General features: G+C 59.1%; 5 protein-coding genes across 8 annotated transcripts; 3 read left to right on the top strand and 2 right to left on the bottom strand.

Moving 5' to 3' along the window:
* Positions 1 to 1,228: 1,228 nt before the first annotated feature.
* Positions 1,229 to 5,769, top strand: LOC115904834 (protein farnesyltransferase subunit beta-like). The gene is made up of 12 exons (XM_030950577.1): positions 1,229 to 1,360; positions 2,295 to 2,359; positions 2,516 to 2,588; positions 2,810 to 2,901; positions 3,187 to 3,333; positions 3,407 to 3,490; positions 4,131 to 4,217; positions 4,293 to 4,422; positions 4,505 to 4,637; positions 4,730 to 4,841; positions 4,929 to 5,043; positions 5,548 to 5,769. The coding sequence occupies exons 1-12, from the start codon at positions 1,280 to 1,282 to the stop codon at positions 5,656 to 5,658; spliced, it is 1,230 nt and encodes a 409-aa protein (XP_030806437.1). The 5' UTR covers positions 1,229 to 1,279; the 3' UTR covers positions 5,659 to 5,769.
* A 255-nt stretch (positions 5,770 to 6,024) lies between these two features.
* MAX (MYC associated factor X) lies at positions 6,025 to 9,113 on the bottom strand. Its single transcript, XM_030950578.1, is given in 6 exon segments — positions 6,025 to 6,817; positions 7,198 to 7,321; positions 7,528 to 7,635; positions 8,685 to 8,711; positions 8,890 to 8,955; positions 8,958 to 9,113. Coding segments are annotated over 6 exon segments (666 nt in total). The 3' UTR covers positions 6,025 to 6,632.
* Positions 9,114 to 9,167: 54 nt separating this feature from the next.
* On the bottom strand, positions 9,168 to 13,019 carry UNC93B1 (unc-93 homolog B1, TLR signaling regulator). Of its 4 annotated transcripts, XM_030950576.1 has the most exons (12): positions 12,991 to 13,016; positions 12,542 to 12,643; positions 12,320 to 12,461; positions 12,089 to 12,242; positions 11,851 to 12,012; positions 11,658 to 11,787; positions 11,485 to 11,578; positions 11,281 to 11,405; positions 11,026 to 11,208; positions 10,683 to 10,956; positions 10,331 to 10,449; positions 9,168 to 10,237 (listed from the first exon to the last, which is right to left on the bottom strand). In XM_030950576.1, the coding sequence occupies exons 2-12, from the start codon at positions 12,623 to 12,625 to the stop codon at positions 9,971 to 9,973; spliced, it is 1,734 nt and encodes a 577-aa protein (XP_030806436.1). In that variant the 5' UTR covers positions 12,626 to 12,643; positions 12,991 to 13,016; the 3' UTR covers positions 9,168 to 9,970. The 4 variants fall into 4 exon arrangements, with proteins under 4 accessions (XP_030806436.1, XP_030806435.1, XP_030806432.1 ...); XM_030950575.1 differs by lacking the exon at positions 12,991 to 13,016 and having other exon boundaries at positions 12,542 to 12,797; XM_030950572.1 differs by having other exon boundaries at positions 10,683 to 11,405; positions 12,542 to 12,703; positions 12,991 to 13,019.
* Positions 13,020 to 14,872: 1,853 nt separating this feature from the next.
* LOC115904840 (aldehyde dehydrogenase family 3 member B1-like) lies at positions 14,873 to 21,072 on the top strand. The gene is given in 12 exon segments (XM_030950583.1): positions 14,873 to 14,900; positions 14,903 to 14,928; positions 14,930 to 15,066; positions 15,416 to 15,578; positions 17,607 to 17,717; positions 17,805 to 17,925; positions 18,034 to 18,119; positions 18,315 to 18,396; positions 18,560 to 18,946; positions 19,127 to 19,293; positions 19,468 to 19,567; positions 20,649 to 21,072. Coding segments are annotated over 12 exon segments (1,602 nt in total). The 3' UTR covers positions 20,843 to 21,072.
* A 379-nt stretch (positions 21,073 to 21,451) lies between these two features.
* LOC115904257 (aldehyde dehydrogenase family 3 member B1-like) lies at positions 21,452 to 26,000 on the top strand. The gene is made up of 10 exons (XM_030949510.1): positions 21,452 to 21,552; positions 21,682 to 21,844; positions 22,562 to 22,672; positions 22,762 to 22,882; positions 23,006 to 23,091; positions 23,297 to 23,378; positions 23,613 to 23,999; positions 24,189 to 24,355; positions 24,534 to 24,633; positions 25,807 to 26,000. Exons 1-10 carry the CDS (start codon positions 21,452 to 21,454, stop codon positions 25,998 to 26,000), a joined length of 1,512 nt encoding a protein of 503 aa, XP_030805370.1.
* The last annotated feature ends 237 nt before the right edge of the window (positions 26,001 to 26,237 follow it).

The raw sequence follows: 26,237 nt of genomic DNA, 5'->3' as shown, positions 1-26,237 counted from the left end.
TGGGGAGAACGGGGGGATGGAGCCAGGAATGCACCGTAGGATATGTTGGGGATGCTCTGGAAAACCGGAGGTGGGGGACAGGGGATGTACCAGGGGGAGCAGCGGGGACTCTGGGGGATCTGGGAGCACCAGGGATGTGCCCGGGATTGCTCTGGGGCCATTGGGAACGGGACAAAGGGGTGCAGCAGGGGACACTGCGGTGACACAGAGCTGCACCAGAGGAACTGCTGACACTTAGGAAGGATGGGATGGCGCCCAGCAGGACCTGGATGAAGGTGGGTTGTCCAGGTTGTCCTGTCCAGGGACAAGGTTCCCGTGGGAACTTGTGAGGGTAAACAAGGCCAAGGACAGGGCTGGCACGTGGGTCAGGACAACTCCCGAGATAAGTGCAGGATGCAGGTGATGGGATGGAGAGCAGCCCAGATGAGAGGAATCTGGGGGGATGAGAGGTTGGATATGACCTGACAAGGTGTGCTGGCAGCCCTGGAAAGCCACCCATGTCCTGGGCTGTGTCGCTGGCAGCATGGGCAACAGGTGAGGGGGGATTGTCCTCCTCTGTCCCACTCAAGTGAAACCCCGCATGGAGCACTGTGTCCAGCCCTGGGGTCCTTGTCACAGGAAGGACAGGGAGCTGCTGGAGCATGTCCAGAGGAGGCCACAGAAATCCTCCAAGGGCTAAGAACAGGCTGGGAGAGCTGAGAGTGCTCGGCATGGAGAAGAGAAGGCTCCAGTGAGAGTTAGAGCCCTTTCCAGTTCCTACAGGGGCTCCAAGAGAGGTGGAAAGGGACTTGGGATGAGGCCATGGAATGACAGGACAAGGGGGAATGTCTTCAAAGTGGAAAAGGGGAGGTGTCGATTGGATATTAGGAAGAAATTCTTTAAAGTGAGGGTGCTGAGGCACTGGAGTGGATTTCCCAGAGAAGCTGTGGCAGCCCCATCCTTGGAAGTGTCCAAGGCCAGGCTGGACAAGGCTTGGAGCAACCTGGTCTGGTGGAAGGTGTCTCTACTCACGGCATAGGGTGGCACTGGATGGGTTTTAAGGTTCTTATCAACCCAACCCGTGGGTTCTATGATGATGCAATAAATGACGTCACATCACGATGACGCAGCGGCCCCAGGATGGCTCCTCTGCGCACGCGCGTAAGGGTTGGGCGTGCCCAAGAACGAAGGGGTGTGGCCAGCCCCGGGAGGGGCGTGACCGTGTGTGGTGGGCGTGGCCAGGAGCGCGGCCGCGCGTCCCCTCCCGGCCGCCGTCGCCCGCTGCCCCCGCGGCCGCAGCATGGCGGGAGCGGCCCCCGGCTCCGGCGGGAGGCGGCGGCTGCGGGACGATGGGCTGCGGACCTGCACCTCCGCCGAGCAGGTGCCGGGGGGCTGCACTGGGGGGCGTGGGGTGCCGGGGCGGTGGGGTGTGGGGTGCCAGGCTGCCGTGCGGCTGGGCTTTGGGGTGCCAGGGAATGGGGTTTAGGGTGCCGGGCTGTGTTGGGGCTGGGCTTTGGGGTGCCAGGGAATGGGGTTTAGGGTGCCGGGCTGTGCTGGGGCTGGGCTTTGGGCTGCTCTGGGACGGGGCTCAGGAGTGCCATGGGATTGAATGATCCCGATCCCGGTATCCCCACGCAACTACTGTCCCCACACCCCCTGTGACAACAGCCCAGCAGTGACCAGTGTTTTGGGGGCACGGCTGTGCTGCTGCCCGCCAGCCACGGCAGCTTCCGCGGGACACGTTCCCCAGCAGCAGCTGGGGGAGAGTGAGGAGTTCTGGGACAGCCAGACTCTCCCCTCTGTCCCTCTATCCTGACCCAGCCCCTGGCAGCTCCCCTGGGTGCTGGGACGGGGTAAAAAGTGACTCCGGGTTTCCCAATCCGTGGGGTTCTTCTTGCTCAATTGTGCCCTGGCAGGACACAGTGCCATGAATGCAGGTCCCCGTGCAGCCCCTCCTCACCCCTGAGGCTGATCCCGGGGTATTTCCTTGAGGATTACCGTGGCTTAGAGTGTCCAAGTCCCCAGTTATCCCAGCATGAGCAGGAGGAGCATGTTTTCTATGACAGTCTTGCGCTGAACCAAACTCAAGCTGGATTTGTGAAGCAGCACAGGATGGTGCTGGATTCTGGCATAATTTGGGGAACAAAGCTCCTGGGAATTCTTACTTTGGTTTTACTGAGTGAGACAGGGCTGTGAAACACATAAACCCCTGGGATGGGGCAGAAGTTGCAGGGCTTAGTGGGAATCATGTTTGGGATGTGTGGAGCCTCTTCCCAGAGCTCACCATAGTCTTTATTCCCATTTTTCCTGACAAGTCCAAAGTGGAGGACATCGTGCAGGAGGTCTATGATGCCTACAAGACAAACCATCACTCCTCACAGTGAGTATCAAAACTCCCAATAACCATAAATAACTCCCATTCCAAAAGACCCATTGACCCCAGTGGGTGCTGCAGAAGGATTCTGCCCCTCCTGCCTCTGTCCCCCTGCTTTTTCAGGCCACCCTGCCTGCTCATCCTGTTCTCTCTGTATTCCAGGTACGTCCTGCAGCGAGAGAAGCACTTCCATTACCTGAAGAGGGGTCTCCGGCAGCTCACTGAAGCCTATGAGGTACCGGGAATGCCGGATGTGCCACCTGGAGCCACTGCCTGGGGGATCCCCTCGCCCTGGGGCTGTCACCAGGGCTGTTTGTTGCCCGGGGTTTGCAAGCCCCAGGGTGGACCCACACTCATCCCAGTGATGCTCTCGGGGCTCTCCTGGCTGTCTCCTCACTCCTGCCTGCTCCTGCCGCGTCCAGTGCCATTCCCTGACTGTCCCCTCTGTTCCTGCAGTGTCTGGATGCCAGCCGCCCCTGGCTCTGCTACTGGATCCTGCACAGCCTGGAGCTGCTGGATGAGCCCATTCCCGATTCGGTGGCCTCTGAGTGAGTGGGGAGAGCTGGGGGGACCCCGCCATGGCCACTGTCGCTGCTGGCCACCCGCGTGACTCCGGAGGTGCCACCTCCCGCTGTCCCCAGAGAAAAGGAGTGCTTTGTCTCCCTGCCACCGTCAATGCCGCCCATTCTTCCGGCGGCTTCCTCGTGACGACGGAGACGGGAGGGTGACACCCCCGGCTTCGACCTCGGGGGGATTCACGAGGCTGGGAGGGGATGCATCGCCCCAGCGGGGTGACACAGGTGGCGCTGAGCCCCTTCCCCACCTTCCCGCAGTGTCTGCCAATTCCTGAAGCGGTGCCAGAGCCCCCAGGGTGGATTTGGGGGTGGTCCCGGCCAGCACCCCCACCTCGCCCCCACCTACGCCGCCGTCAACGCGCTCTGCATCATCGGCACCGAGGAGGCCTTCGGTGTCATCGACAGGTCTGGGGGCCGGGAGGAGCTGGGTGGGAACTGGGCTGCGTGTCCCCCCTCTCACAGCCCCTGGCTCCTGCAGGAAGAAGCTCTTGGAATACCTGTACTCGCTGAAGCAGCCGGATGGCTCCTTCCTCATGCACGTGGGTGGAGAGGTGGATGTCAGGTGAGTGAGGGCTGCGTGGGGAGGCTGTTTTGGAGGGAGGGCCTGGGCATTTTGGGGAGCCAGTGCTGGAAGCAGATGCTGTGGTGGGGAGCTGGTGCCATTCTGGGGATTTGGTGCTGGGAGCTGGTGATGTTTGGGAGCCAGTATCATTTTGGGGAGCTGGTGCTATGGTGGGAGCCACTGCTAATTTGGGGTACAGTTTTGGGCAATCAGTGCTACTTTTGGGGAGCAAATGTTGGGAGCTAGTGTCATTCTGAGGAGCCAGTGCCATGGCAGGGTGCAGTTTTGGGGACCCAGTTGTGTTTTGGGGAGCTGATGGTGTTTTGGGGAGTGGCTGGTGCCACACTGGAGTACCAGTGCTGTTCGGGGGAGCTGGTACTGTGGTGGGGAGCCAGTGCCATGGGGAGGTGTAGTTTTGGGGAGCCAATGCTGTTTTGGGGTGCTGGTGCCATGGCAGGGGACCAGTGACACGAGCTACTGCCATGGCAGGGCGCTGTTGCAGGGAGCCAGTGCTGGATCAGGGACTTTGTGCCATTTTGGGGAGCCAGTGTAATTTTAGGGAGCTGATGCCACTTTGGGGTTCCAGTGCCACATCCCTGAGCACCTGTCTCCTGAATCTCTGGGCACCCTTTTCCCACAGGAGCGCCTACTGCGCCGCCTCAGTGGCCTCACTGACCAACATCCTGACACCTGCACTCTTTGCTGGGACGGCCGAGTGGATTGCCAGGTGAGATCTGGGGACAGGTGAGGGACAGGGGATGACATTCCTGGCATCCCTGCCATCCTGACCCTGCTCCCACAGGTGCCAGAACTGGGAGGGTGGGATCGGCGGCGTGCCAGGCATGGAGGCCCATGGCGGCTACACTTTCTGCGGCGTGGCCGCGCTGGTCATCCTCAAGCAGGAACATCTGCTGAACCTCCGGAGCCTGCTGGTGAGTGACCCCTCTCTGGGATACCGGGGCTCTCATCCTGCTGGGGAGCTTTGGTCCCACACTGGTTCCCATTGCCCCGCAGCACTGGGTGACTGGGCGGCAGATGCGCTTTGAGGGCGGATTCCAGGGCCGCTGCAACAAGCTGGTGGATGGGTGCTACTCCTTTTGGCAAGCTGGACTCCTGCCCCTGCTCCATCGGGCACTCCATGCCAGGGGTGAGTTGCCACAGCCTTCCTCTGTCCCCAGAATGGCATCTGGAGGGATTTGACACCTTTTGTGGTGTTTCTCCTCTGGGTTTCCCTTCCAGGAGATCCAGCGCTGAGCATGGCACACTGGATGTTCGACCAGCTGGCACTGCAGGAATACATTCTCCTGTGCTGCCAGTGCCCAGCCGGTGGGCTGCTGGATAAGCCAGGAAAGTGAGTGCGGGGGGAAACACAGGGCTGCCTGGCACCAGGGATGCCCAGATGCCCCCTCAGCATCCCTCAGTATCTCTTTGCATGCAGATCCCGGGATTTCTACCACACCTGCTACTGCCTGAGTGGGTTGGCCATTGCACAGCACTTTGGAAGTGGAGATCTCCACAATGAAGTGGTCCTGGGTATCCCTGAGAATTGCCTGGTAAGTGCTAGGCATTGCTGGGGAGGGCAGGGATGAGCTTCCAGCGCTCCACAGCACTGGAAAAGGCAGATCCAATAGCAGTGAAAAGAGTTGGGGTTCAGCCTGGAGAAGAGAAGGCTTCAGGGAGAACTTAGAGCTGCTTCAAGGGCCTAAAGAGCTTCAAGGGAGCTGGAGTCAGGCTTTGGGCAAGGGCTTGGAGTGACAGGACAAGGGGGAAGGGCTCCAAACTGGAAAGGGGAATTTTAGATGGGATATGGGGAATTTTAGATGGGAAATTCTTCCCTGTGAGGGTGCTGAGGCCTTGGCACAGGCTGCCCAGAGAAGCTGTGGCTGCCCCATCTCTAGAAGTGTCCAAAGCCAGGTTGGACCAGGCTTGGAGCAACCTGGGATGGTAGAGATTCCCTATGTGCAGTGGGTTGGACTAGGTGATCCTTAAGGTGCTTTCCCACCCAAACCATTCCAGGACTCCGTGATTAACATCCTCCATCCCTCTCTCTCCCACAGCAGGCCACGCACCCTGTCTACAACATTGCCCCGGAGAAGGTGGCGAGGGCGGTGATGCACTTCCTGCAGTATCCCGTGCCCAGCCTGGATCCAGCATCCGCTGCCCAGTAGGGGGGTCCTGCTGCTGGCTCGGGGTGCCGAGCCCCGGGAGCAAGCGGCACGGCACAGCCCATCCCATCCCATCCCCACGGCGGCCTGGCCAGGCAGAGCACGGTGCTCAGGGTGCTAGCAATACCAAAATCCAGCCTGCTCCAGGCCGGGTGTCCTGCTGCCATCCTGGCTGGAGCCCAGGTGGGACACGGGCTCTGGCAGAGCTTTTTGGCATCAATAAACCAGAAGTCACACCCGCCGTGTGCTGGTGGCCCCGGGGATGCGGGGCAGGAAGTGATGCCACGTCTGGATCCGGTGGCACCAACTTCCCCCATTCCAAGAACACATGGTAACCACGGGGGAGGATAAAATAAGTGGAATTTTGGCTTTTTTTGTTTATTATTTATAGTCTTATAGTAAAGGGAAGCCTTAACTTGCAAGACAACTCTGGGCAGTATGTACAACATACCTTAGATCCATGGAATGGCATCAAAATGGGGGGAAAAGGGGCACCTACGGGGCAGGGACGGGTCACTGGAGTTTGGAAAATGCCACGGAGATTGGGAAGGGTCAAGGGAGGGAAGGAAGAGGAGTGGGGAAGGAGCCCCCAAGCCTGGCTCTGTGCTCCGCCGACTCAGGCAGGTGGAGTTGCACACGGAGAAAATAAATAGGGAGATCCCCCCCCAGTGCTTGCTCCTTTTTTGGGGGGGGCTGCCTGGCTCCTCCCCGTTCTGGACTGCACTGGTCCCCGGGTATAAATAGAAATGCTCCTATAAAACCAGGAGGGAAGGGGAGGGGGGTGGCTAGCGGAGGGGAGTTGGCGGGGGAGTCTCCCTGACCCCCCCAAGTCTTTCTGCTCGGCCTGGCCGGCTCCCCCCGGGGCCGGCGCGGTGGGAGCAGGGAAGGGGCCGGGGAGGGCTGGGAAGCTGCAGTCCAAGAGCTTCTAGGAGCGGAGGGAGCGAGTCCTGCCGTGGGCCGGGGGGCGGCGGAGGGGCCTAACTGGCCTCCATGCGCAGCTTCTTCCTGTTCTGCGGCTCGTCGGGCTCCGAGTCGGAGCTGGAGTCGGAGCCACCGTCGAAGGCGGAGATGGCACTGCCCTTGGGGTTGGTGTAGAGGCTGTTGTCCGCGGGATAGCTGGCCTGGAGCTGGGCGCTGGCTCGGGCCTTCTCCAGCGCACGCACTGTGAGGGACAGCACTGTGTCACCCCTGGGCCTGGCCCTGCCTGCAGCCCACCTCCTGACAGGCCCCAGCTCCCACAGGATCCCAAACTTCCGGACCCCAGATCCTGCCAGACCCCAGCTCCCACTGAATTCTGCACCCTGCCAAACTCTGGTCCTGCCAGACCTCAGCTTCCACCAGATCCCAACTCCCAGTGGATATTGGCTTCCACCACATCCTGGATGATGATGGATCATATCTCCTGCCAACCCCAGCTCCCACTGGATCTTAGATCCCAAATTCTACTGGACGCCAGATCCTGGCTCCCAAAGCCTGCCAGGCCCCAGCTCCTGGATCTCAGGCCCTGCCAGACCTCATCTCCAGCCAGATCTCAGCTACCACCTTGCTGCTCCAGCAGCGCATTCTGCCGCTTGAGGTCGTCGATGTCCTGCTGGTGTGTGTGGTTTTTCCGGCGCATGTACTGGATGTACTCTGTGGCTTTGTCCAGGATTTGGGCCCGGGATGCCTGTTGCAATAGTGGGAAAAGCCAGAGGCAAGATAAAGACCTAGTCCAGGGGGGAAAACTGGAATTTTACCTGCCTCATCCCACCCTGGCTCTGGTCCTCACTGGGGACTCCCGTGGCACAAGAGAGCCTTGTGATTGTCCCAAATTGAGAAGCCTGGACCACAGGTGGGTGCTGTCCGTGCCCCCAGCACGCTCCATAAACTCACCTTCTCTCCTTGGAGCGAGGGCACAGAGTCCCGCAGGCTGTGGAAGCTATCCTTGATGTGGTCCCTGCGCTTGCGCTCCAGCGCGTTGTGATGAGCCCGTTTGTCGGCCTGGGATGGGGGGGATAGGGGTGGCACCGGGAGGAGGCCACCACCTGCACCCCCAAAATTCCCTCTGGGAATCGCTGTGGGAGCTCAGCTGAGCCTCCAGGGCGGCTCCGTGGCTGTGACACCTCCGGCTGGGCCGCTAGGGCGTGGGAAGGAGGCGGCTCCCGGTGCTTTCGGTTTCCCCAGCTTCCTGCTGCCGGGGCAGCTCCGGGCCCCGGGGCCGGGGGTACAGCACTTTGCCCCTGGAACACGGTCACCTCCTCCCCATGTCACCTCCTCCCCTGCCCCCCCAACCAACCAGGCACAACCGCCCCATGCCCTCTGTCCACCCCTGGTATTGTTCCTCCTGTGTCCCCCCAAACGCAGCCCAACCCCCCCAAATTACTCGGCCCCGCACGTAACGCCCCCCGACACCCCCGCTTTACCCCAGAAAGCCTCCCACTCCTCCTTCCCTAAAGAGCCTCGGATCCTCTTTCACACAACCCCAAGCTCCACTGGTGTCCCCCCCTCATAAGACCCCCAGCCCCACAGGACACCCCCAAACCCAGCTGCCCCCCCAAAAGACATGACTCCATGGATCCCCTTCTGTGTCACAGCCCCCAACCCAAACAAGACCACCAAGCCCAGAGGTGTCGCCTCCCCAAGCCCAAACCTCCTCCTCAAAAGCCCCCCAGCCCTACTGGTGTCCCCCCATTCCAAGAATCCCATCCCCACAGGACACCTCCCAAGCCCAGGTTTCTCCCTCAAGACCCCCATCCCCACAGATCCCTTTCCATGTCACAGCCCCCCCAGAAGACCCCAGCCCCAAAGGTGTGTTCCCCTTAAGCAGACCCCCAACCCCACTGGTGCCCCCGTCAGTACCTCCAACCCCACTGATGTCCCCCCAACACCCCGATCCCCACAGGACACGCCCAACACCCCCCTCTCCCCCAGGATCCCCATTCCCCCAGCCCCCTTCCATGTCACCCCCTCCCCAAATCCCGCCCCCCTCACACCCCCGCCCACGTGCTCCCGATCCCGGGGGCGCCGCGGGGCAGCCCCCAGCGACCTACCGCGGACTGAAACCTCGGCTGCTCCTCCTGAGGAGCCCCGACCCAGGCGAGGAGGAAGAGGAAGAAGATGGTGGGGGGGGGCGCCGCCATATGAAGGAAGAACACACACAAACCAAACATTACCCCATTCCCAGAGCTCCTAAGGTAGGGAAGAGCCACGGGGGGTTATCCCAGGGATTGTCCTGGGGCTGGGGGCCCAACTCACGTCGCTCTCCACCTCGATGTCATCGTTGTCGCTCATCGCTCCCGCCCGGGTGAAGCCGCGGGCCGGGCCGCGCCGCCACAACAACAGCCCGCACCGCGCATGCGCGGAAGTCGGGGGGGGGCAATGATGGCGCCGGGCGACGCGAACGGTTGCGGGAGTTGTGGTTTGAGTGGGGAGATGGAGGCACCTTCCACGTGGCGGGGACTACAACTCCCGGCGTGCATCGCGCGGGGCAGCGCGTGGCACGCCGGGAGCTGTAGTCTCCGCTTCGGGGAGGGGACGGTGAGGGTGCGCGGCCGGAGGATGGAGGAGGTGAGGGCCAAGGGCACGAAGGGAGGGGGTTTATTGAAGGAAAATGGGGATGGGATAGGTCGGGAAGGCTGCGGGACCGGCCTGGGGTGCTGCAGGCTGAGCTTGAAGGGCTCCGTGACGACCCAGGAGGGGCTGCAGGGTCTGCCTGGGGCGCATGTGGGTCTGGTCTGGAGGGCTCTGGGATCCAGAGGGGGTCAATCTGCCTGGGGGCTCCAGGGTAGCCCCGCGGGGTCTGGATGCTAATGGCTAATAGGGGAGGGCTTGGGGTCTGCCTGGGGTCTGCAGGACATTGTGGGGGGCTGCAAGCCTTGCTAGAGGGTTTGTGCATCTGCCCAGGGGTCTATGGGCCTCACCTGGGGGTAGGGGGGATTTGGCCAAATTTGAGGGAGCTGTGGGTCTGCCTGGGGGGCGTGAGCCTTGTATGAGGGGCTGTGGATTTGTGTGTGGGGGCTGGCATGGGGGCCTGCAGGTCTGACCTGAGCAACTACATCATAATTTGAGGGGCTATGGGCCTGCCTGGGGGCTGTACCACAATTTGGGTGCTGTAGATCAATCTGGAGGCTCTGGACCTGACCTAGGGGATCCATGGGCTGGTGTGGGGGTCTGTCAGGCAATGTGGGTGGATTTGGGCTGCCTGGGGGCTTTAGGCTTAGCTCAGGGGGCTGCAAGCCTGACCTGAGGGGGTTTGCAGAATTTTGGGCCCACCCAGGGGGAGCTGTAGAACCCCCTCAGGTACCAAGAGCAGGATGGGGCCCAGAACAGGCTGTCTCTATCCCAGCAGCTCCCTGTCCTCTTTTGGCAGCTCGTCCTCTGTGGTGGCCTCAGTTGGGTGCCTGTCATCATCCTCCTTGTCCCCGTCACCGTCAGAGCCAGTCTCATCCGAGTTGTCCTCCAGGTAGCGGTATCCACGTGTTTTGTGGCGTGGGCGTGGGATGCGGGGCAGCCGGACTTCCATGTTCCACGCCACCTTCTGCTCCATCCACAGGTATGTCCCCACCGCCACCACCAGCGTCAGCAGCATGATGGACAGCTTGGCCTGAGGCACACGGAATTTTGGGATTGGTGTGGGAGCCTGTCCCCAAAAAGCCTGGAATCTCTCAGAGTGGGCTGGGGCATATCTGGGATTTACCTTCATGGGCAGCCCCGACCACAGGTAGACGGTGAAGATAGCCAGGGCCTGCCACCAGTGGTAGATGGTGAAGATGAAGTCTTGGCGCTCCTTTTTCTTGTACAGCATCCCCAGGAGGACTGTGGCAGAGACTGGAATCAGTGTCCCCTTCCTGTGCCGTGTCCCCTTGGCATGGGGGACAGTCACAGTGACTCTGTCCCGTGGAACCGAGGACTGAGACCACAAACTCATGGTGCCGGGGGACATGAGGAGCGGATGTGTGGAAAAAGCTGGGACAACCCAGGCTATTTTGGGGACCACCAAGGCGTTTTGGGGACAACAGAGGCTGTTTTAGGACCTTCCCACTACTCACTGCTGATTCCAGTCTTGTTGAGGGCGCTGCCCGTGCCCCAGAGCACGGCAATGCTGTAGAGCAGCGGTGCCTGTGCCAGGCACCGGGGCTCTGGGGCCCAGCAGAAGAGTGTCACCAGGAGCACAGCATGGATGAGGGCTCCAGCCAGGAGCGGGATGTGCCGGCGCAGGCGCAGCATGCACAGGGCCAGGCTGGAGCACACCGAGGCGGAGAAGCCGTAGGCCATGAGCAGATACGCCAGCCTCTCCAGCCCGAGGGCACACACGCCGTAGTTCTGCAGCGAGCACCGGCTCAGTGTCACCTGTCCCCGCTCCGTCACCTCCCACCCCGTCACAGATCCTACCAGGGAAAATCCAGTGCAGACAAAGAGCACCTCGAAGCCGCTGTAGATGAACAGTGGGAAGAGGTGCCGCAGGCGATAGTCCCGCATGTGCTTGAAGGGCAGCTGGAAGATGTTGCCCCAGCCGATGCTGCGCATGTCGATCTCCTCCATGGGCCGGTACGCTGCGCCGCACAGCACCAGCACCTGCAGAGTGCCAGCAGGTGAGGTCCTGCCATCGTCCAGCCCATCCCTGTCCCCTTCCGCCCCGGCACTCACCACCAGCATGGCGAGGAAGGCGGCGGCCATCAAGGCGCTCTCCACGATGATGAGGTTGACGCTGCGGGGAAGGCTCTGCAGCACCGTCTTGTTGAAACCAGGCAGTGTGCCGTGGCTCAGGGTCCCTGCCAGTGGGGCACAGGCCGTGGTTAATCCCAGCTGGGGGGCTCCCGGTGCCGCCCTGCGCCCCACATGCAGCCTCACCACAATGCTTCACTGCAAAGAGCGTGTGGTTGAGTTGGTAGAGGTAGTTGTTGAGGAAGAAGACCATGGGCATCTGAGCGCAGACGAAGCTCAACTACAGGATGTAGAGGGGTGCATGCTCAGTGCTGCTGGTGTGGTTCCCCGCCCATCCCAGCCACCCCACTGGGGCTCACGTGGAAGCAGGAGTAGAAGATGGTCTGGAAGACGATGATGTAGGCATTGCAGGCATCCCGTGGTGCTCGTTGCCTCTCCTTCTCCTGCTCCTCCTTGTAGTTAACGTACTCGTAGTACTTCTGGGCCATCCTGCGTGGGGCAGCAGGTCAGCCAGCACCCCATGCACGCCCCACCCACCCCCCCGATGCCTACCGCATGATGTAGGTGCCCATGGAGGCCCAGAGGGGCACGATCACCATGCCAATGGCCACCGCAGAGGGCACCAGCGTGTAGTAGCGCTCCCAGTAGTTGCTGGAGACGAAGAGGGCGTAGATGCCAATCGCCAGGAACATGGCCCACTTGGTGCCAAAGAACCTGCCAGAGCAAGGAGTGGAAGTGTGGGTGGCCATGCCAGCGAGCCATGCTGGCCGGGAGCGTGGTGGGGCTGTACCTGATGAGGATGGGTGTGTAGAGCAGCGCTGCCACGGGTGTGACGTTGATGCCCATCAGCACCTTGCGGTCGATGTCCTCCAACCGGATATTGCTGTACTTCACCTCCCGGTAGGTCTCGTCATAGTGAAGGATCAGCTGCATCTGCAGCAGACCTGGGGGGGTCCAGGGGTGGTCACCCCATGCCCTGAACACCCCGAGTTGTTCTGGGGGTCCCTGGGAGGTCCCATACCCAGGTAGACGCTGTAAGTGAGGGTGCCAGCCAGGCTGGCAGCCACCACGTTCTTGATGACACCGAGGCGTTTGCGGCGAAAGTACTTCTGCTCTTCTTCCTCCTCATTGTAGTCAGGGTGAGGACCCACAAAATCGTCCAGCTGTGGGTGATTGCAGCTGTCACCCCTCGGGGATGGCCACCACACGCCTGCTTCCCCCCAACATGTTTCCCTGGTCTCACCTGTGTCTCCGTCCCCTCGGTGCCCAGCCTGGTGCTTGGCTCTGTCTTGGCCCCATCCTGGCAGCCGTTGATGTCCTTCTCCATTAGTGCTTCTGGAGGGCCCTGGATGGTGTCAGGGTGGAAGGGACCCTGCTGGCACCCCAAGTTTTGCATCCATGTGACCTGCACACACAGACCCTGCACCCTCATGCTCAGCACCCCCAGCCCTTGCACCCCTACATCCAGCACCGTGTACCCATGTACAGGGCATCCCCAAGCCGTGAACCTCTGTGCTCTGCACCCCCAGATCATGCACTCATGGTTGCACCCCTGTGTTCTGTACCCCTGCATCTTCAGATCCTGCACCCCTGAATCCCGTGCCCCCTACCCAGCTTTGCACTGCCCGGAACTGCACCTCTGGGCTCAGCACCCCCAGGCTTCTCACAGCCCCCCCTCCCCGTCACACCGACCCCAGCTCTGCTTGCCCGTGCCGGAGCTTCTCGGGGCGGGGCGGGAGCTTCTTCCTCTTTCGATTAGCACGGGCGGGACGGAGGTGGTTAAAGGGGCCGTTCCCGGACCCTCCGCTCCCGGACCCCCCCCCGGTCCCTGCCCGCCCTCCTCAGTGCCCCCCACCCGCGGCCTTTCTCAGCACCCCGGCCTCTACAGCACTCATCATCACACCCCAACCCGCACAGCACCCTGACCCCCCCGCGCAGTGCCCACTGCTCCCCCATCGCACAGCACCCCAGCTCTACCCTCCCCTCCGCTCCCCTGGGACCCCCCCAGCCTCCCCAGCGCTCCCACCAGGCCTCGGGGTGGGTGCTGCCTCCTCGGGGTGCCCGTGGCACTGGGTGCTGTGCCCTGCTGCTTTCACTTCCCCTTCCCGGCCCGGGGGATGTGCCAGAGTGCCTGGGCGGGGGGACACCCCTGTCGAGGGGTGTAGGGCACGTGCCTGTCCCGGTGTCACCCCAGAGCTGGGGCTGGGAGGGTGTCCGGGTGCGTGGCACGGCGGGGTGCCCCGGGGCAGGGCGGGGGGACTGCTGGGCAGGGCGGACGGGGTGACTGACATCGCCGGGGCAGGATCTGGCCCAGCCGGTAGCGGGGGATTCTTGGGATGGGACTCTTGGGAGGGTGCTGGTTTCTGCAGGACCGGGGGGATACACATGGAACAGCCTCAGAAGGGTCATGGCAGTGGGGCAGGGGCAACGCCCATCCTGAGGGCCCCCCCAGGCAATGGGAGCCACCCTGAGGTGCCCGGGCAAAGGGCCCTTCCTGGGAGCAGGATGAGTGGAGTCTATTGATCATGGAGCCCTTGGGAAACAGGATGAGGGATGTTGGTGGGATCCCTATGGGTCAGAGTAGTCATGGTAGCAGCATGGCGGGTGTCTATTGATCATGGAACCCTGGGGAAGCGGGATGAGGGGTGTCTGTGGGACCCCCATGGATCAGGGTGGTCACAGGAGCAGGATGAGGGTGTCTGTGGGACCCCCATGGATCAGGGTGGTCACGGGAGCAGGATGAGGGGTGTCTGTGGGACCCCCATGGATCAGGGTGGCCAAGGGAGCAGGATGAGGGGTGTCTGTGGGAACCCTATGGGTCAGGGTGGTCATGGGAGCAGGATGAGGGGTGTCTGTGGGGTCCAAATGGGTCAAGGTTCATGGTGGTGGTGAGGTGGCCATGGGAGTTCCACCATCCCAAGGGGGAGGTCCCATTCCATCCTGTCCCATCCCAGACCTTGTCCCCACTGCCAGCCCCACGGAGGCGGGGCCCAATCCTTCCCGCCCCTGGCCATGGGGCCCAGCCCCACAGCATTTAGGGACCCCCATCCCGAGCCTCAGCAGTGCCTGCCTGGCCTCGCGCTCCTCCAGCTTCCACACGAGCTCCCAGGTAAGCACTGCGGGGTCCCCAAAACTGGCACTCCCTGCATGGCACCGCTCTGACACCCTCCATGCTGGTGGGGGCTGTGGGGCACAGGGGGTGTTCCCTCGAGGAAGGGTGGGTGTCTGGGCATTGAGAGGGAGAGGGTGACAGATGGGGGGCTGCAGCTCTGCTCCCCATTTTGGGGGTGTCTTGTCCCTGAGATCCCCATAGGTGACCCTAAATCAGCAGGGCAACATGGGCAGGTAAGTGTCCAGAGGATAGTGATTATCCCGGGAATCCCAGGCATCTCCCAGGGCCTCTGGCAGCTGCTCTGGGCTGAGTCACCCCACAACCAGGACGGCCCCAAGCACCAAGCCGCTCTTCAAAGGTGCTGCGGGTGACTCCTCTTGGGATCAAGCCGGCATCTCCAGCACTTCCATCCTGGCATAACCCACGCAGTGTCTCTCTCTCCCCAGGGCCACCACGCTCTCCATGGAGACTGGCAGCTCCTTCCAACAGCTTGGCATGCAGCAGCCCCTCGAGCCCCCCAAGCAGCAGCTCCTGGGCTGTGGCAAGGGCAGCACCATGGGCAGTGATCCTGGCAAAGATCCTGGGAAAGGTGCTGGGTGCAGTGGAAGCAGCAGGATCGGGAAGGGGCCAGTGCCAATGGTCTGCAGCACTCCGTGGTGAGAGCAAGAGGCTGGGGGCAGGAGGGAGACAGGGAGGTGGGCAGGGGAAGCTGTGGCAGTGCCAGGGCGATGGGGGCCCAGGTTGGTGCTGGGGGAAAAGTCTGAGGTCTGTGAGCCACCATGTCCCAGCATAGCCCAAGGGAGAAGACAGGATCTGCAGGGAATGGTGCTGTGTTGGCTGCTCCCAGCAGCAAGGGAGACAGATGTGTGCGGACTCCCTGCGCTGTCCCCAGGGAATCTGGGGTCCAGTTTGATGCTGGAATGGGATAACATGGATCTGGGATGATATGAAGCTCTGGGGAGATAAAATGGAGCTGGGTCCCCTCTAACACCCTCGTCCCTGCAGTGGGAACCCCTATGCGGGGCTGGTGAGCCACCTGCGGGCATCCTGGCTCTCTGGGAAGACTCGGCCCATGGAATATCGCGTGGCACAGCTGGAGGCTCTGGGACGCTTCCTGGATGACAAGAAGCAGGAGATTCTGGAAGCCACTGAATTGGATATGGGCAAGGTAAGAGGGGCTGGGAATTGGGGGCCACTGGCATCACATCTTTCATGTCCTTCATACTCCCTTGTCCAGGTGTTGTATCCTTGTGAGTGTCTGGGCACAGGAGTGTCCTTTCCTTGGGGTCCTGATTCCCCCTTGTTGTGCTCCCAGGGTGGTGCATCTCTAAGTGCTGGATCCCTGCAGATCCAGGGATAGTGGAGGGACTGTGCTGTTGATCCCATCCCTGGTGCCCTGAAACCAGGCAAAGGCCCTGCTGGCCTATCGGTGACTGGCCAAGTGGAAGCGTTTCATACTCTGGTCTGCATCCTGGGAGTCCACGTGACCTCCACAAGGGTCACATCCTGGGGTGCTCCTGGCCAGCCTGGCACGCCCAGGATTACTGGCATTGTGCAATGTGCTGGCACTGCACATTCCTCCCAGGGCCTCCAAGGGACTGGTTTCACTGGCACGGTGGCATGGGCAGGGCTCTGGATATGGCTTGGGGTATTGTGGCATGCCAGGAGCTCCTGGATGATCTGCTGGTGAAGTGGGAGCACCCACACTATGGATAACTCTAGTGGTCACAGCTCATCATCTCTGGAAGTGTTCAAGGCCAGGTTGGATGGAGCTTGGAGCAACCTGGGCTAGCGTAAGGTGTCCCTGCCCATGACGGGGCAGAATTGGGTGAGCTTCAAGGTCCCTTCCAACCCAATCCATTCCAGGATTCCATGAATCCTCACCTCTTTGTTAGGCATCAGTGAAGTGGCCCATGCCCTTGGCGATGTTTTTCCCTGTCTTGTTTGTTGGAGGCGAGGCCTTCTCCTTCAGCCAGGCCTTGATAGGCATCAGTGCTCTGAGTGTGTCCATCATCTTTCCTAATTACTCCTAATTAGATCCGGTTGTCCAGTAATGAGCTGGTTATGCAGCCGGGCCCTCATAGCTAGATGGACACTTCACCTGCTCTTACGTAGCTGAGGTGGTGTCTCACCTCCAGTGGTGCCGGTTCCTCTCTGGTGCCCATGATTGGTGGCACTGGGATGACCTCAGACTTAATGTCCTATCTCACAACCTTTGTATCTCATCAAAATTCTTAATGAACCATCATCTTCCTTATCCTGGTGATGCCATCATCATCCTGGGTTGAGAATGGTCCCGTTGCTTCACTCCATTATTTCCTGTGCTTCCTGAACCCTTGCTTCCTTGCACCTCCTGGCAGCTGCCTTTTGAGGACCTGAAGGTCTCTTGGTGGTGGAAGATCCTGGGAATCAGCAACCAGCCTTCCCAACTCCAAAGTGGTGTGGAGATGGGAGGAAGACTCCAATCCAGGGAGTGGTTTTGGGTTGGAGGAGTCCAAAATATGATGTCACAGCACAGGAGCTTTGCTCCCCCTGCTCCCCAGGTCATGAAGGGGCTCCACTGAGCTTGCTGGGCTATTCCTGGTGTCTTCACACTTCTCCTACAAGGATGATATGATCCCAATCTGTGCTCCACAACTATCAAGAGGACCCACTTCTCCATCACAAGGGGTTTAATTAAGCTGTGGTTTTTATTACTTCCCTTTAGTCAAGGTCTTAAGACTTTGACTAAATTTAAGACTAAAAGGTGCAGCTTTAGTCCACAGGCAGTGGAAGGGAGGTTGGGGCTTTGCTTCCAGCTTGAATATCCAAGTGGGAAGGATGCCTTCCACCAGGACCAACTCTTCAGGAGCTTTGGTGACATTGCTTTGGCTCGGGGTTCTGTTGTCAGTTCACAATGCTGAGCTCAGGAATTTAACAATTAGCATGAAAATTTTAAATTTTGGTTGTTTTTTTTTCCCTTCTGGCCAAGTAACTATTTTCATAAAATTTCTGGGTCACTGATGTTCCCTAGGAGTTACAGGAGGTGATAGAAACTTCTGCTGAAGAGATCCTCCTGCTATTCATGTTTGGAAGAGGGGAGAGACGCCTCCTCGGGTGATGGGGTTGGTGTTGGGGTAATGGGGTCTGTGTTAGGGTGGCAGGGTCAATGATGGGGTCAGTGATGGGGTGGCACTTCCATGATGTCTGTCCCCAGCCATCCTTCGAGGCTTTCTTCAGTGAGATCCTCCTCTGCAAGAATGAGCTCAATGTCACCCTCAACAACCTGTGCAACTGGATGAAGGATGAGCACGTGGACAAGAACCTGGTAAGAAGGAAGCTCTGGGGAAAGGGAAGTGGTGGGGAGGGATTGCTGGTGGGGAAGGCAGTGCTGAGGTCATGTTCTTCCTCGAAGGTGATGCAGCTGGACTCTGCCTTCATCCGCAAGGACCCCTATGGGGTGGTGCTCATCATAGCACCCTGGAATTACCCCATCCACCTCTTCCTGGTGCCCCTCATCGGGGCCATCGCTGCTGGTGAGCCCAAACTTCCAGTCCCCTGGCCTGCCCAGTGCCCATTCTCATCCCCAGAATGGGTGGCTGTCACCATGTCACTGTGCTGATGTCCTGTTGATCTTCCCTCAGGGAACTGTGCCATCATCAAACCCTCAGAGATCTCCAAGAACACAGAGAGACTTGTTGCTGAAACGCTGAGCTGTTACCTGGACAGTGTGAGAAGCCCTTCTTGTCCTTGCCTGTTGTTCCTAGACCGTGGTGTTCCCAGCCCTACCTCACACCCACCATCCCCACATATCATCTATGTGCAGAACCTCCTCCCTCCATCCTCAGCCAATGTCTCAGCTTCCTGGGATACCGTTGGTGGGGACACATGGTGACACAAGGGGATGTTTTCTGTTTCTTTGCAGGACTGCTTTGCTGTAGTGACCGGCGGCGTGCCAGAGACCACCAGGCTGCTGGAGAACAAGTTTGACTACATCTTCTTCACTGGTACATGCCATTGGAGAGAGCAGAGCCCTCCTGGATGTGTGCCAGGATCTGTTGGAGGATCTGGGATGTGTATCTGAGGTCTGGTGGGACCCAGTGCCACATCCCAGAGCCGTGCGATGGCTGGTGGGATTCCCACCTCAATCCATGTTTTCCCTGCCCGCAGGCAGCCCCCCAGTGGGGCGGATCGTGATGACAGCTGCTGCCAAGCACCTGACACCGGTGACACTGGAGCTGGGGGGCAAGAACCCCTGCTATGTGTCTGACACCTGTGATGTGACCAACGTGGCGCGGCGCGTGGCCTGGGGCCGCTTCTTCAATGCGGGGCAGACCTGCATCGCGCCCGACTACCTGCTCTGCACCTTGGAGATGCAGGAGAAGCTCATGCCCGCCCTGCGTGAGGCCATCACCGAGTTTTTCGGCCCCAACCCCCGAGAGTCCCCGGATTTTGGCCGCATTGTGAGTGACAAGCAGTTCCAGCGCCTGCGGGCGCTGCTGGGCAGCGGGCGCGTGGCCATCGGGGGACAGACGGACGAGGCCGAGCGCTACATCGGTGAGGCTTGGGGGTCACTCACATCTTGGTGAGCACATTGGGGGTTTCCGGGGGTCTGCATACAGAGGGGAGGCTCTAGAGGGAAAAGAGTTTTAGGGGTGCTTAAAAATGGGTCCTGAGGGGAGGTTTCATCTCCATCCTCTGTGCCTGGCTGATCCTGTCCGGGTTTCCTCTCTGCAGCTCCCACAGTGCTGGCAGATGTGCTGCCCTCAGACCCTGCCATGCAGGAGGAGGTCTTTGGGCCCATCCTGCCCATCGTCGTCATCGCCAACATGGATGAAGCCATTGACTTCATCAATGCACGGCCACGGCCATTGGCCCTCTACGCCTTCTCCTGCGACAGCAAGGTGTGTCTGTAGAGTAGAAAAAGTGGGGAGGGAAGTCAGGCACCTCCTCCACAAGCCCCAGGATGTGCTCTGAAGGGTCTTTAGAGCCCAGACACTCTGGGAACCTCTGATGGGTAAACTGGGTAATGTTTGCCAAGTGCAAGCCCCTCATCTACCTTCCCTGCTCCCTCCCAGATAGTGAACCAGGTCCTGGAGCGGACGAGCAGCGGAGGCTTCTGTGGCAACGACACCCTGATGCATGTGACACTGACCTCGCTGCCCTTCGGAGGCGTTGGTAGGTCCAGAATCCCCAGTCCTGGCCATTGGGAGACAGGTGTGATCTGTGGCCTGAGCCATGGTGAGGAATGAGAGTTTCTTCCTGCAGCCAGTGTGGTTCTGGGCTGGATCCCTTAATGTCCCTCAGGAGCCAGGTTGTACCTTCCTTCCAACTTTTAGGACAAAATAGTAGGAACAAAGTGTTTATGAAAATCTGGAGAACCTCTTACTGGATCTTGGAGATCCTCCTTGGAGAAGAAGAAATATTTGGTCTCCAGAGGCACCAATTTTTGCTTTCTCAGATGAAAAGTGAGGCTGCTTAGCCCTGGGCTGTGGGTGCAGCACAGTCCAGGGATACTGGAATACAGGAATGTTGCTTCCCAGAATACTTCCGTATGACTTGATCTCTTTTCAAAATATTTCTGGGATAAGTCCCTTCATTTGGTGCTGCCCTTGCTCAGCATCTCTGTCGGGGCTGGCACCTGAGTCAGACATAATGAAACACCCAGACAATTAATTCCTCACCTGCCTGTGGCTCAGGGAACAATTTTTTGTACTTCCCGTTCCATAACTTAATTGGGGATGATTCAGACCAACCACCTTCAATTATTAGGTAAAGCCACTTTAGAGCAGGTGAAGGGGCTGAAGTCATTGGGGTGAGATGGCACCAAAGCTTCCACGAGAAGTCACTTAACCTCCAGTTAAACCAGCCACAGGAACTGGGAGAACTGGTGTTGCCAATGTGGCTCCAGGCTTTTAGAGTTCCAGGAAGAGGGTCGAACAGCTCCAACCGTGGGGAGATACGGTGGAGCATCATGGAGTGAAATCAAGACTTGCAGAACCCAGCAAAGCTTGTGTAGGTAAATGGAAGTGGGTAAAAAGGAGATGCTGGGGCCTTCAAACTGCTGAGCTGCAGTAAGATTGGCTGGACTAAGCATCCATATACCTGGAGGAGGCACTGGAAAAATGGAATTCCTCCACCGTGTCTGTGCTGCTCAGGAAATCCTGTAGGTGTCTTTCTCCCTCATTTTGATGCTTGGAGAAGGCATCATCAGGAGCAGAGTCCCATCCTGAGCATGGACCTGTCCTGTGTGTTCCAGGGAACAGTGGCCTGGGAAAATACCATGGGAAGTTCACCTTTGACACCTTCTCCCTCCACCGTGGCTGCCTGCACCGGAACATGGGGCTGGAGACGCTCAACACCCCGCGCTACCCCCCCTACACCCAGCAGAAGTTGGGGCTCCTCACGAGTGCCTTCGAGGTGAAGCGCAGGGGCACCTGCACCCTGCTCTGAGGCTGCCATGCCCTGCTCTGAAGATGCCACAGAGTCAGCGGGAAGAACTGGAACTGTCCCACTCTCCCTCTTCATCACGCTCCCAACTTCCCCACTGCATCCTTTGCCTCACTGGAGCATGTCAGACAGCCAGGATGGACATCCTCTCCTGCACCCTTGTGGCCTCTGCTCCAAACCATTTTCCAGGACACAGCTGAAATGACCAAAATCTTTTTCTTAGTCCAGACTTCTCTTTCTGGTGGAGAAGTGCTCTCATCAGTCCCATCTCCCCTCACACGGACTTTTCCTTTGAATGAACCTCTCTCCCTCCTCGCTGTTGCTCTTTGCTCTGTGTAACTCTGCCTGTAGTAAAGACTTTGCATCAAACTCTCTCCCAGCCTCTCTTTGTGCCCCTCTCCTCTGGTCTGGGGGGTGCTGGGAGGGTTAGGGGCCGTTTCCCACCCCAAGCAGTTATAGCTGGAAGGGAGGTGTGGCAAGGCAGGCAGCCAAGGGGAAGGACAGGCATCCAAAGGGCAGGACAGGAAGCTGGCAGCCACCCTGTTAGCTGAGAAGAGGGAAGTTGTGGTTGATAACCCCAGTGCGACCATCCCACGCTGCACCTGTGGGAGCATGGAGGCTGGAACTGTCTTCCCGCAGCCTCCTGAGAGCGAGGCCAAGAGAGCCCCCGAGGACAATGGTGGGAACAAGGGTGTGGATGGTGACACCGTGAGGTGAGAGTGTGGAGGGGCAGGTGGCAGGAGGGGTCCCTGAAGTGGCACCTGGATGCTGGGCTGGGATGATGTGGAGCTCTGAGGAGCTGGAATGGGGCTGGCATCCCTCTAACACCCCTGTCCCCACAGCAGGAACCCCTTTGCAAGGCTGGTGAGCCACCTGCGGGCATCCTGGCTCTCTGGGAAGACTCGGCCCATGGAATACCGTGTGGCCCAGCTGGAGGCTCTGGAACGCTTCCTGGATGACAAGAAGCAGCAGATTATGGATGCCACTGCCTCTGACTTGGGCAAGGTGAGAGGGGACAGGAACAGGAGGGCTTGGTGGCCAGAGGAGCTGAGGGGCTCCCACAGCCCAGCTGGGGGTGCTTTGTCCTCCTCTCACTGGGTTCTCCAGCCCTGCCTGGGCTCTCTCTCAGGCTGGCAGCCTCTGGATTTGGGAGACTGAGATGAAGCATGTCACTGTCACCATACCCCAAAGTCCATCCATGCTCTTCCATAGTCAGAGAGCGTGGTGGGGAGCCCCTTGACTGGATAACCATTCCCACACCCACTAGCCTCAGTTTCCCTCTTCCCTGGGCAAATTAATCCCAGATTTCTGTCCCTGCTCCCTGCCCTGAACTTCCCACCTGATGTCACCCCCTTTCCTCCCACGGGGCTCACCCAGGCTGTGACTCCCTGAGCCGGGATCCCCTGGCTCTGCAGCCAGAGCCTTAATACCACACAGGGCTCATTGTCTTCTCTTCCCCAACCTAGTCCCTTTGGACACCCTCCCTATTCTTCCTGTTGTCTGGATGAATGGGATCTGCATAATTTTTCCTATTTTTAAGCAATCGGTGCTTAAAAGCATCATGTTGCAGACACAGGGGGTGCTCAATGCCCTAAGGGACTTGAATCCAGCATGGGATGTAGAGGGCTCCAGTCCCCAAATCCTGGGCAAAACACTATGGAGCACTGGGATAAGAACTGCAGGATATGCCAAGGTCACATGTTGCATCCTTGGTGTCTGCAGGCACCCTTTGAAACCGAATTATCTGAGATCCTCGTGTGCAAGAACGAGCTCCATGAGACCCTCAACAACCTGTCCCACTGGATGAAGGACGAGAAGGTGGACAGGATTCTGGTGAGAGGGAAGAGGAGAGAGAGGATGGGAGGCAGAGCTGGGTGGGATGGTGGTGCAGGGTGGGACCTGATGTAGCGAGTGTCCCACAGGCGATGCAGCTGGACTCTGCCTTCATCCGCAAGGACCCCTATGGGGTGGTGCTCATCATAGCGCCCTGGAATTACCCCATCCAACTCTTCCTGGTGCCCCTCATCGGGGCCATCGCTGCTGGTGAGCCCAAACTTCCAGTCCCCTGGCCTGGAGGCAGTGCCGAGCACTGGTGAGGGCACTTTGTCCATAGAGGGGCTGGCTGTCATCATGTCACAGCTCCAACATACTGCCTGTCTTCCCCAGGGAACTGTGTCATTGTCAAACCTTCTGAGGTGTCCAAGAAGACAGAAAGACTCGTGGCAGAAGCGCTGCCCAGCTACCTGGACAAGGTGGGACACTCTCCCCATCCCTGTGGCGTGGCTGGGGCACCCCTGCACACACAGAGCTGTGCTCTGAGCCTGCCTCACACACCATCTCCAGTTTCATGTACTGCCCAACTTCCTTCCTCCATGCCCAGCCAGTGTCCCAGCCTCCCAGGGTGCTATTGGTGGGGACAGATGGTGACAAGAGGGGGCCTTTCTCATTTCCTTGCAGCACTGCTTTGCTGTGGTGACGGGTGGTGTGCAGGAGACCACCAGGCTTCTGGAGAACAAGTTTGACTACATCTTCTTCACTGGTACGTCCTCTGGGACAGAGCAGAGCCCTGCCTGGATGTTGTGTGAGGAGGAAGATGGGTTCCCTCCAGACATCCCTGGAGAACAAGGCAGGGATTGGGTTGGAGAGGTGTGCTAGGATCTGTTGGAGGATCTGGGATGTGTATCTGAGGTCTGGTGGGACCCAGTGCCACATCCCAGAGCCGTGCGATGGCTGGTGGGATTCCCACCTCAATCCATATTTTCCCTGCCCGCAGGCAGCCCCCCGGTGGGGCGGATCGTGATGACAGCTGCTGCCAAGCACCTGACACCAGTGACACTGGAGCTGGGGGGCAAGAACCCCTGCTATGTGTCTGACACCTGTGATGTGACCAACGTGGCGCGACGCGTGGCCTGGGGCCGCTTCTTCAATGCGGGGCAGACCTGCATCGCGCCCGACTACCTGCTCTGCACCTTGGAGATGCAGGAGAAGCTGCTCCCAGCCCTGCAAAAGGCCATCAATGATTTCTATGGCCCCAACCCCCGAGAGTCCCCGGATTTTGGCCGCATTGTGAGTGACAAGCAGTTCCAGCGCCTGCGGGCGCTGCTGGGCAGCGGGCGCGTGGCCATCGGGGGACAGACGGACGAGGCCGAGCGCTACATCGGTGAGGTTTGGGGGTCACTCACATCTGCATCCTTGCACGGAGCACATTCCAGGTTTGGAAAAGATTATGAGGGGAACCAGGTGCTTGGCCAGGTGGCCTTTTGTACAGGAGATGTGTCCTGGGGGATCACCAAGGTGCCATCTCCGACCTCTGTGCCTGGCTGATCCTGTCCGGGTTTCCTCTCTGCAGCTCCCACAGTGCTGGCAGATGTGCTGCCCTCAGACCCCGTCATGCAGGAGGAGATCTTTGGGCCCATCCTGCCCATCATCATCATCACCAACGTGGATGAAGCCATTGACTTCATCAACAGCTGGGAGCGGCCCTTGGCTGTCTATGCTTTCTCCTCGGATGACAAGGTAGAGCCAAGCCAGGACTACACCTGCCCTGTGCTCCTTGGCAGCCGTATCCAGCCATGTTTGTGCTCCAAGTGTTTCCCTTACAGCACACCGCCCTAGTTAGAGGGTATGGATTGTGTTTGGAAGTAGTGGAATGGGGTGGGAGATCCATGTCCCATCTTCTTTGTGTCACTCCCAGGTGGTGAACCGGATCCTGGAACGGACAAGCAGTGGAGGCTTCTGTGGCAATGACACCCTAATGCATGTGACACTGCCCTCACTGCCCTTTGGAGGCATTGGTAGGTCCAAAATCCCCAATCCTGGCCATTGGGAGCCAGGTGTGATCCCTCCCATGGTCAGGAAGGGTCTCAGGAGGAACTCTCAGCTCCAGATGACTCAGTAGTCCATAGGGATATTCTCCTTCAGAAGCCCTTTGCTTCACCTTGGGCTCTGCTGAACACCCATGGAGCACCCTGAGGTTCCTTGTCTCCATATTCCCCATCCCAAGCTCTGTGTTCCCTGGATCCATGGAAATGTCTTGCCTACCACACAGGGAATCAGAGCTTGAAGCAACCCGGTCTAGTCTGAGGTGTTCCTGCCCATGGCAGGAGGGTGGAACTGGATAATCTTTAAGGTCCTTTCCAACCCAAACTATTCTAGGATTCCATGATGGAGACACCTGCTTTTTATGGGATGATCTCCACTACCAGCTCCTGTTTTCCACCTTTTTTCCTCTCTTCCCACTCAGCTGGCCAGGAGGCATCAGTGACCTCCCTTTATCCTGAGCCTGCTGATGTGTGAGGAACTGCACCCAATGCATCACCCCAACCATGATTAGCATTTTATCAGGAAGACTGACTGGCTCAGGCTGACTCATGGCATTTTATCCCATCTGTTACCAGATCATGTGTGGATTTTGTTATTTTTTGCCAGCCTGCCTGGCTTTCCTGTCCTTGTTCCTGGCCAGCCAGCTTCCACCTCCTGACATTTATCCCTGGTGCTGGGTCCCACTTTGCCAAAGGCACCTCGGTCATTGTGCCTCTCCACCCCTGCAGTCCTGCCCCCTTGCAGCAGGATCCAACATGGATAGGATGTCTTTTGGAGGGTATTCCTGTGGTAGGGAAGCTCATCTGGTGGGAGCATCTTGCTGCTGCCATCACCTCACCAGTGACACCCATCCAGTTGCTAAACATGTTAATTGAAATGGTAAAACCCACTGATGAGAGAGTTTTGGGGAATTTCTCCACCTCCCAGCCTAATCTTCCCACTCCAAACATCCACTTGGGCGTGCACTAGGTCACCTCGTGGTCCTCTTTGGGTCACATTCCTGGGAAGCTCATCCATGGCTTGGAAAGCAGCTGGATGAAGGAGTGGTGCTGCTTTCACAGAGCTGGGAGCTTAATTCTGGGTTCTTTGACCCAAAGGATGGCCAGATCCAGCTGCCCACCGGGGTCCTGTGCTGTGTATTGCAGGGAACAGCGGCCTGGGAACGCACCACGGGAAGTTCAGCTTTGACACCTTCTCCCACCTCCGGGGGTGCCTGAAGCGCGGGATGGGCCGGGAGTCCCTCAACGCCCCGCGCTACCCCCCCTACAGCCAGAGGAAATTCGGGCTCATCCAGGCCACTCTAAAGGTGGCACATAAGAGTGACTGCACCCTGCTCTGAGGGTCTCCACATCCCACTCGGGGTCTGCCCACTCAGGACATCTCTTGCTGCTGGTCCTGGTGCTCAGGTGCAATGAAAGGTGTTTCTCAACATCCTGTGTGCTTCCCTTTCACTTCCCTGCACCCCTGCTCACCCTGAGTCCTTTGTCCCCCACATCTGCCTCCATTCCAGTCCCATATCCCTCTTTTCTGGCTATTTGGGGCTTTATTTCCACTGCTACCACCAGAGCAGAGGGGT

This window comes from Camarhynchus parvulus, chromosome 5, assembly GCF_901933205.1.
Source record: "Camarhynchus parvulus chromosome 5, STF_HiC, whole genome shotgun sequence".
NCBI classification, from domain to species: domain Eukaryota; kingdom Metazoa; phylum Chordata; class Aves; order Passeriformes; family Thraupidae; genus Camarhynchus; species Camarhynchus parvulus.
The sequence above is the reverse complement of the archived record's forward strand: the minus strand, read 5'-3'. Positions and strand labels throughout refer to the sequence as shown.

Excerpts from the sequence above, each read along its gene's own strand:
- LOC115904834 (XM_030950577.1), top strand. The coding sequence starts at position 1,280 with ATGGCGGGAGCGGCCCCCGGCTCCGGCGGGAGGCGGCGGCTGCGGGAC. Across the intron at positions 2,589-2,809 it reads AGCTCACTGAAGCCTATGAG|TGTCTGGATGCCAGCCGCCC; the intron begins GTACCGGGAATG and ends CTGTTCCTGCAG. Across the intron at positions 3,334-3,406 it reads GCCTTCGGTGTCATCGACAG|GAAGAAGCTCTTGGAATACC; the intron begins GTCTGGGGGCCG and ends TGGCTCCTGCAG.
- UNC93B1 (XM_030950571.1), bottom strand. The coding sequence starts at position 12,730 with ATGAGGGTGCAGGGTCTGTGTGTGCAGGTCACATGGATGCAAAACTTG. Across the intron at positions 12,243-12,319 it reads CACTTACAGCGTCTACCTGG|GTCTGCTGCAGATGCAGCTG; the intron begins GTATGGGACCTC and ends GGACCCCCCCAG. Across the intron at positions 11,579-11,657 it reads TCTTCTACTCCTGCTTCCAC|TTGAGCTTCGTCTGCGCTCA; the intron begins GTGAGCCCCAGT and ends TACATCCTGTAG.
- LOC115904257 (XM_030949510.1), top strand. The coding sequence starts at position 21,452 with ATGGAGGCTGGAACTGTCTTCCCGCAGCCTCCTGAGAGCGAGGCCAAG. Across the intron at positions 22,673-22,761 it reads AGAAGGTGGACAGGATTCTG|GCGATGCAGCTGGACTCTGC; the intron begins GTGAGAGGGAAG and ends AGTGTCCCACAG. Across the intron at positions 23,092-23,296 it reads TGCCCAGCTACCTGGACAAG|CACTGCTTTGCTGTGGTGAC; the intron begins GTGGGACACTCT and ends ATTTCCTTGCAG.